The sequence below is a fragment of the Vicugna pacos genome, chromosome 18 (genome assembly GCF_048564905.1).
Source record: "Vicugna pacos chromosome 18, VicPac4, whole genome shotgun sequence".
Taxonomy (NCBI): Eukaryota; Metazoa; Chordata; class Mammalia; order Artiodactyla; family Camelidae; genus Vicugna; species Vicugna pacos.
Window position 1 is genome coordinate 15,762,135 of NC_133004.1, and position 9,103 is coordinate 15,771,237.

The following is a 9,103-nucleotide window of genomic DNA, read 5'->3' on the forward strand; positions in this document are numbered from 1 at the left end:
TGGCAAAATTAATAGCAGCCAGGGACCAATGTCCAGTTTCTCTCCCTCACTTTTTTTTCCAGACAGTACATGCTTTGTGAAGAGACCACTTCCCCTCAGCCTGGGCTGGCAGGGCGCTACCTGTGCAGTAAACGGTCCGAGCCACGGTGGCTGCGATGATGCTGGCGAGCCCGGTGCCCCCTCCCAGCTCCAGCACGGTGCGGCCCTGGAAGAGGTCCCGCTGGAACAGGACGTAGTCCGCCAGGAGCAGGGCGCCCCGCCACACCTGGAGGAGAGAGGGACAAGGAATGACAGGTGATGTGAGGCTCGGGAGAGACCCTTCAGGGCCATGGAAAGTAGACGGGACCTACCCACCTGCTTGCCAACATCCTCCAGCGGGGTGGCCATGGTGTGCTCTGGACAGGACAGAAACCAAAAGAGAAAGGGCCACCATGAAAATGGGGATGGACAGACCACAGACAGACGGATGCATGGCAGGCTGCAAACACGGTCGGATGGGGGCTGGAGGCAGGCGTCCTGAGGAGGAGCAGAAATACAGGACATGCTACCAGTCCGGGGTGGGGGTGTGTGTGTGGCATCACTCACACTCCGGGCACCACGGCTCGCTCTCATTCTGATCCCTGGGTGTCTCCGCCCTGCAGCGCCAAGACTCAGGTCACAAGAGGACAGGGCCCAACTTAATCAAGCACACCCCTCCCCACTCCGCTTTTTTATGCTCAGTAACTGCATATTCTAATCGTAATGTATTTATGTTTTGATCAGCTGTACGCTAAGAAGAATCACAATTCATTCCCAGATATTTTCTTGCACTTAGAACCACACTAAGCTAAAAAAATAAGTTTGAGTTTATACCCTTTTTTAGGTGAAAAGCAGTATGTAAAAAGTATCCTGAAGCACAAGATACATTAGGATGAAATCTGGTGCCGGTTGTGGAGGAGGGGAGAGGACAGAACTGCGAGATCGAGGAGAAAAAGGAATGACGTCAAACACTTCTCCTGTTAAGTAAGCACCAGCTCTCGTATTTTTAAGCAAGATGGTGATGGCTATTGAACCTAAACGCCCACAACACACGCACAGCAGGGAAGCTGCACGTGCTCGTCAGACTGGCTCAAGTCAAGCCCCAGGCTCACATCAAAACCAGAGCAGAGAGCAAGGTGGGGAGAGAAGAGCAGTGAGGCTGAAGGTGTGAGTGGGTGTGCGTGTCCACACACGTGTGTGGGGGAGGCGGTGGGGGGGAAGAGGCCTCCTCGGGGTCCCGGCTTCCATAGCCCTGCTCCAGACCTCCCACCCCCACCCCACCCCCTCCCCAACTCTGCAGCCCCACAGTGTGCTGTCCCCTGGCTGCGGCTCACAGCACCCCTCAGAAGGCCCCCTCCCACTGCCCCCCCCGGCCCCCGCCTCTCCTCTCTGCCCGGCCCAGCCAGGGCGCCCTCCCAGCGGGATCTCGGTCACAGGCACTTGGTCTTTTCTCCGAGGGGTTTCGTGCACTTAAGTCTTGCCTCCCAGCTGCATCCAAGGGGCGCTCGGCTTCCCTTGAGAGAGAAGGTGGACTAAGCTCAGACAGACCCAAGTGTGAACCAGGCTTGGTCACATCCTAGCTGGTGGCGGGACTCACTGAACTCTTCGGAGCCACAGCCCATTTGCTCCCTTATAAAACACAGAAATAACACCTTCACCTCATCTGTGGGCTCAGTGGCCTCCCTAACCAGCGCCCAGGGCGGGGCGTTCCTGCCCTGGGAGAAAGTCAGAGTTTACACCCAAGACAGTCCCAATGGCGCCATAAAAACGTCAAAGGCCAGCTTGAGGAACAAACCCATGAGAAACTCCAGGGTCACAAACGGGGTGAGACAGATGATGTTAGAATCTGATCTGCACCCTGCCCCCATCAGGACAGCCTCTAGACCTGCAGGAGCCCAGCCTCTCCTCCCTGCCCATCTCCCTCCTCCACACCTGGATCAGTCCCCAGGAGTTAAGGCTGATGGCAGCTCACATTTTCGGAGCACTACTATGTGCGAGGAGCTCCACACGCGCCATCTCTCTTGCTTCCTCACACCAGAGGCTACACCCATTTTATAGGCAAGGAAACTGAGCACGGAGGCCAAGGGACTTGCCCAAGTCACAGGCCAACAGAGAAGGCACGTGACTCGGGATCTGACAGCCTGAGTTCCAGCTCTGCCTCTTCTGAGTTCTCGCTGGGTCTCAGTTTCTTTACCTATAAAATGAAGGATAGGATGATAATTTACTGTGAACCCTGGGTCTGTGGATTCCTAGCAGGTCCATGGCTAAGCTTTAGATTTGATAATCCACTGAAAGAGTTTGGAAAACACACTCTCCTCCCTGCAAGGGAAGTTTTTAAAAATCAGTTTCTCAAATGGGCCCACAACCTGGGGGAAAAAGGCTTGGCTCATGGAAGGGAGGCACGGGGTGACCAGGACAGACACCTGCTCAGCACCTACTCCACGCCAGGCCCCGCAGGAGGCACTCATTGGGCAGTATTTATGAAATTATCACCAAAATCCAGGGAGGGCACCTTCCCCGACCCCGTTTTGTAGTCCAAAAATGGAGGCTCTGGGTGGGCAAAACACTTGTCCAAGGTCCCCTGGCTTGTGAGGAGCTGGGGAGCTCTACAGGATCCCGCAGTCCAAGACCCCTTCCCTACGTCACACTGTACAGGTGCGGATGGACCATGGACCAGTTAGGAGTTACCGCGTAAGCTCAGGCAGTTAATTACACTTCCACTCTCCCCCTGGGGGTAGGTGGGACAGTGAGCTAAAAAGGAAGGTGAACCTCCATCCAGGCCTGTGAGATCCGGCTTCACCACTCGCCACAGGGAATGAGGCAGGAGGGGAGCCTGCCCCATCCTTCAGGACTTTGTTCTTAGCTTGCAGGATGGGAAGCTCTCAGAACGTTGAACACAGGCAGTCTGGGGGCCAAACGACTCGCTGTGGAAGAACCAAGCCTGCCGCTGCCCTCCGCAGGGAGGCCAGTTAAGTGAAGGCTGGGTGAAAAGAGCAGTCCCCGACGCTCCTGCGGGTAGAACTTTCTCATGCTGTGATCGCATGACGTGGGTAAGAAACATGGGCTGGGGCGTCAGACGGACCTGGGTGGGAATCACGGCTCTACCACTGACTAGCTATGTGAGCTTGGGCGAGTTCCTTAACCTCTCTGAGCCTCAGTTCTCGCCTCTGTGAAACAGGAACACCCATCTCTGGCAAGGCCGTGAGAACCAGAGGTAATCCCCCACCCCCACCAGAGGTCTAGAACACAGCCGGCTGTTCTGTCTGGGCTTTTGAGAGTGCCCAGTGGACCCCATGCCCCCATCCTGGCCAGGACTGAGGGAGGCCTCTACCTGGGTCCTCAGGCACCATTCAGGACCCTGGATCTCAACGAGCAGACTCAAATCAGAGCTCCTTCCCCCAGAGGAGTAGTGCTGGGGGTGGCCAGAGCCCAGGCTGTGGAGACGGACCACATGGATTCAGAATATTCCTCACCGCCACCAAACTGCACGGCCTTGCGCTCGCCACCTCCTCATTTGTACTACCCCTCACAGGGGGTGATGAAGGTAAATCTCTAAACACAACAGATGCTCCACCATCGCTAGCTTACTGCCTGTCCTGGCTCTTCCCCACTCCTGGCATTTCCAGAGATGAAAACCCTGGAGTCACCAGGCCCCTCTGCATCACCCCTACATCTGGGAGTGGGTGCTCTTGATCCAGCCTCTGCATGCCCACTCTACCTCTCCCGCCACTTCATCACCACCCCCGTTCCCCACATCATCACCCCCCTTTTCCCACCTGGCTTTCAGCTCCCAGTTGATCTGATCAGCCCACACAGTCCCCCAGATTAACTCTGGATCTACCTCCCTCTCCCTCTACCACAATCCAGCTCCAGAATCTCCCATGGCTCTCTGGTGCCGGCCCAGGCTGGCTGGGTATAACACAAACTCAGTCCCCCGCCCACACCCCCAGCATGCTGAGTTGGATCCAATGTTGATGCAGGAGGAGAAAGGCTTCCTGGAGGAGGTGATGGCCAAGCTGAGACTTGGACAACAGTTAGGAATGTGTTAAGCAAGCAGACGCTGGGGGCAGATGTTCTGGGAAGGAGGCAGAGCACAAGCAGAGGCCCACAGATGAGAAAGCACACAGCATGGGGAGAGGGTCGGTCGCAGTGTGAGTTGAGGCTGGAGAGGTAGGCAGAGCCACCTCACGCACAGCCTTGGGAGCTAAGGTGAATCACTGGACTGTGTCTTGAGGGCAATGGGGAGCCACTGAGGAGTCTTGAGCAGGAGAGCAACCCGACTGTGTGTTTTGGAAAGCTCTCCTGCTGGCAGCAGTGCTATTCGCCCCCAGTTTCATGTGAGCTGTTCAGCTAACCGGTCCTGCCCTCTGATACCCTGGATGGGCCTGGACACAGTGCCCACGCTCAGGCATCCTCGTGCCCCCACCGACACTGGGGAGCTGGCTTGGCAGCAGGTGAGCCTCTCTCTAATTACCTATTTTGATGAAATCGTGGGGGCTGCTCTCTTGGGCTTCGTCTCCCAGGCCATCGTCTTCCTCCTGCGTTAGAATCATGGGATGTACCTTGTCTCTCAGGGGCCCTGGTGGGTCAGAGGCAGCCCGTGGTCTTCTCACAACGTCCAAATCCCCATCCTCGTCCAGCTGAGCTTCCAGCCCCTCCTGGCTGCTGGTGTCAGCCTCGGCCTGGAGGGAGACGCCCTCACTGTGGCAGCCACTCCCTGGAGGGGACGCTGTGTCAGTGGGAGGAGTCTCCTCTGTGCGGACATCGCCACCCTTGACCCCCGAGTCTCGGTTCCACAAAAGCTTGAACTGGGACAGGAAAACTGAAAGGCAAGACAGAACACAGGAGGATATTTCCAAACTGTCTCCTTTTCTATTTCCCTTCCTCTCCTTTCAGAAAATCTGATTTCCACTTGGAAAGCATTTTAAAGGCCAGGTGGAGACATCATAACACCAGAAGAAAGGGTGGATTCAGCTGTGATGCTGTGGCCTCCAGAGCAGTCACCACGGCCACCAGAAGCAGCTGCCACATGAGGAGCATCTATACTGCAGGCACCCAGCTCACACGGTCCCGCCTAAATCTCACAGTCCTATGAAGCTAGTGGTGTCACTCCATTTTACATATGTGGAAACTGAGGCTCAGAGGTTAAGTGATCTGACCAAGGCCTCACAATGGTGGATGTGGCTTCAGCATGATACAAACCCAGTCTACTCAACTCCTAAGCTGATGCCCCGTGCTGCCTCGTAAAGCCTGGAGACTAGGACAAGGACACCAACTGCCCTTAACATCCGGTGGCCAGAAAGTGACCGGGGCAAGTTTTGGTACGAGTATGGGTGCTAGGAACGGTGGGCTGGAGGTGGAGGCAGGGTGCAAGGAGCTGAATGGACAGTCCTGGGCCCGAGTCCTCTGTGTCCCCAGGTTGTCTGACGCTGGGGCAAGTCACTTACCTGTTCTGAACCTCAGTTTCCTGAATCCAAACCCAGACATAAGAGAAAAGGAAGTTATTAATGGCACCAGAACAAGCAAATGCAGGGGGATTGGAGCTGCGGAGGTGGACAGGGAGGGCCTGTTTGAGGTGCCATTTGAAGAGTCAAGGCTGGGAGGGAAGAATGTTCTGGGCAGAGCGAAGGTGCACGCAGTGTGTGAGGGGCAGAAGGGAGTAGAAGGCGGCGGCAGGCCAGCAAGGGAGGGGAGAGAAGTGTAGACACACGGGCAGGGGTGGGGTGGGGCTGGGCCTCGCAGGCCAGGGTGAGGACTCCGGTTTCATTCTAAGAGCAAGGGAAGCCTCTGGAGGTCTAAATCAGGGCAGTGTTGTGATCTGCGTTTTTCAAAAGATTCCCTTGGCTGCTGGGGAGAGGAGTGGTGGAGGGGGTGCAGGAGGAGAACCAGGGAGCCCAGTGGAGAAGCCAGAGGCAGCCAGGCCAGCAATGCAGGGGGCCAGCCTGGGGTGAGCCTCCCCTCCTGGCCCACAGGCTCCCTGAGGGCAGAGCTCGGCTTCTGCATCCCCAGCACCGAGTCCTGATCTGGCACACAGCGGGCGCTCAGGAAAGCACAGGCGTTTACCCACTGAAACAGCGGCACTTAAGAAGTGGTGTGAGGGTCAGTTAGACCATCCAGTCTCCCCAGCCTTTTCTGTGAAAGAGCAGAAACACAATGGGTTCCCCAGGGCGCAGGGACCTTACCTGGCTGCCCCATGCCATTCAGCCGCACCATGAGGTGTCTCTGGTTTGGGGTGTAGAGGTGGACATCTGACAGCACGGTGTCACTTTTGAAGGTGATTTCATCCATGGTGGGGCGGGAGCCAGCGACCATGGCCCAGGCGCCACATTAATCACGGGACAGCAGCACCTGAGAGGCAAGAACAAGTCCTCAGGACAGCAGGTCCCAAAGGAGAACACTGTAAATGGACCCCAGCCAGGTGGCAGAGAGCTCTGCATTGCCCTGGGAGTAAGACTTCCTTTTTCAATCCTCTCTTAATTCTTCCTAAAGGACAGCATCTCAGAGCCATGGCAAGAGAAAAGAATCCAGGTGGAACCGTTATTTTGTTTTGAAGTGTTCATTTTAATAGTAATCTTTCATTTATGGCAATAAATTTATATTTACTTATACTGATAAAGTTTTTCTTCCCTTTTTATTTTTTCCAACTTTTTTGTTATAAGAATTTTCAAATAACAAGTTGAGGGCATGGTATAATAAACAGCCATATACCCACTGCTTAGAGTCAATGATCATTAACGCTTTGCCATATGTGATCAATCTATCTATCTAACCAGGTTTTTTCTCCCCTGAACTCACCGAGTACATTCTAGACATCACAACATTTTACCCCTAAATTCTTCTTCAGCACCTGGCTCCGAAGCACATGCTCCTATATAACCATAAGACCATTAACGGACCTAAAATAATTAACAACTCCTTTATACCATTTAAAACCCAGTTCATGATCAGTTTTCTCCATTTGTCACCCAAATGTCTTTTGTAGCTAGTTTTTCCTAAACCGGTATTCATGACAATTTTCACTTTGCATTTACTTATTTTCCCAGCTGCCCACATAACATGTGTTTTAAAACCTTCTTTTTAAATTAAAAAAAAGTGAGTGGATTGAAAGGAAAAGCAATGAAAGGAATCACTGTGTAGGTGACATATAGACAAGGAAAAATTACGAAGGTGACACAGCAATACTAAAATTTGGAAAACTATGACTGAGGCCAAGTGGTCAAAACCAGGAAGGCTCTCCCTCCACCCGGGTGTTTCACTTCATCAACAAGCATCCAACAGCAGCAGCGTGCAGAGCCTTGGGCTGTGATGCTGGGCACAACAGGTGTAATCCCTCCCCATTCTACCTCCTTGCTATATGACCTTGGGAAAATGACTTCACCTCTCTGGGCCTGTTCCTTCAGCTGTATTCTCACCTTGCAGGGTTGTGGGTGAGGGGGACAGGCATCAAGTGCTGAGCAGAGTCCCTGGCCCATGGCTGTGGTTAATAAGTTCCAGAATATACTTGTCTTGGGGCTGGTTTCAGGTGTTTGACCCAAATGGGCCCACAATCACTGACAGGAACCATTCCTACCTGGGCAGGTATGCAAACTAGCTGTGTGCCCCAGGCATGTCATGAAACCTATTCCTTTGACTGGAAATGGGATCATCATAACCCAGGCTGTTCACAGTCTCAGTCCACACAACTACATTTAAGTACTTGCCATGATGCAAAAGTTGGCCAAACACAAACATTTTTATAGAAAAGCCAACCCCTTACTAGTCTCTGTGCTGGCTTTCTTATCTGACTCTATACACCAGCACAAAGTAAGTGGGTTGTTGAGTGAGGCTGTCAATCTGGTAAATTCATGCAGGATTTCATGGTGTCAGTGAAACTGATGGAGGAGAAATGATCTCTTTCAGGGTTTAGGACATACTGAGTGCTCAATATGTAACAGCAAATATTATCATTATAGCGTTGATAATAATAATAATAATTAAAGAGTGTGCTGGAAGATGGAAAAAGGCAATAGTTTCTCTAATCAGGAACAGCTGACTCAGTCTCCGTCTGGGAACGCGGGGCGGATGGGCTTTAGTCCCCTGTCCTCACTGGGGAGGAGGGAAAGGACATATCAACTGCTGACGGGGCCCCGCCCCCTCCTTCGGCTGGTTGCTGACAGCCGTCCTTAGCTTTTCTAAGACGGTGGGGACCAGATCAGACGCTGTCATCCTTTATCCAGTAGGAATCCCCAGTCAGGGCTACCCCCTAAAAGCAGTTTGCTGGAATCTGGGGTGTTGAAATACCTCCCCGCCTCCCGGGCTTTCTGTGTCAGGTGTCACAAACTCATCAAAAATCAGGAACTGGACGCGATTCTGGAACCAAGGCCAGGGGGTGCGGGGAAAAGACTTGGCCCTGGCCAGGGCGCGCAGAGCTGTATGTAGTCAGGTGCTCCACGGTCCTCGGCCCCGGGGGGTCTTCGTTCTGTCTTGCCGCCTCCCTAAACTCCACGCTGGTGGGTTAAGCACCGCCGTCTCAAACTGCAGTCACAGCTCGGGCATCGCCCTCCCTTCCTAGTCCGAAACCGAGGGGGCTGCTTGGACCCCGAATGGAAATCCAGACGACTGCATGGACTCCGTCCCCCAACACCCTTGCCTGGAAGGAGAAACTGAGGCTGAGTGGGTACTTAGGCTTCAGGTCCGTGGGAGCTCGTATTTCAAGGCCAGACTCGGTGCCAGGAGCCGCCCTGCATCCTACCCCGTGCCGCCGCCTCTCGCAGGGGCTTACCTGACGCCGACCGCAACCTGAAGTCCCGCCAGACCGCCTCACCACAGGGCTCAGGCGGCCGCCATGACGGAAGGTCTGCGCAGGCTCAGTCCCACCCCCGCCCCACCCCGCCCCACCCCGCCCCACGGTCCCGCCTACCTACTGGGTCGCGCATGCGTATCAGCGTTGCCGGCAGATGTGCAACCCCGAATAGGAGCGGTTCTCACCTGCTGGGGGTTGCTGGGGTGGTTGGCCTGGGTGGCACGGGTCTGCTAGCGGGGGGGCTGTTAGATAACTCACTCAAGTCACCCAGCTAAGTGGTGAGGCTTGAATTCTAACACGGAT

The 9,103-nt window shown here is 54.3% G+C and overlaps 1 protein-coding gene across 8 annotated transcripts in view; it reads right to left on the reverse strand.

Moving 5' to 3' along the window:
- The window catches only part of METTL22 (methyltransferase 22, Kin17 lysine), a 34,536-nt gene extending 25,657 nt beyond the window's left edge, over nt 1-8,879 (reverse strand). For 4 of the 8 annotated variants that reach the window (XM_072942251.1, XM_072942253.1, XM_072942248.1 and 1 more), the window contains exons 1-5: nt 8,780-8,879; nt 6,201-6,366; nt 4,581-4,840; nt 355-516; nt 121-265 (exon numbers count right to left, since the gene is read on the reverse strand). In XM_072942251.1, the coding sequence (XP_072798352.1) occupies nt 121-265; nt 355-516; nt 4,581-4,840; nt 6,201-6,330 (697 nt within the window). In that variant the 5' untranslated portion in view covers nt 6,331-6,366; nt 8,780-8,879. Of the gene's footprint in view, nt 1-120; nt 266-354; nt 517-4,492; nt 4,841-6,200; nt 6,367-8,779 lie in introns of all 8 variants that reach the window. The other 4 variants (XM_072942250.1, XM_006204359.4, XM_072942254.1 and 1 more) reach the window with 2 other exon arrangements.
- Nucleotides 8,880-9,103: the final 224 nt, after the last annotated feature.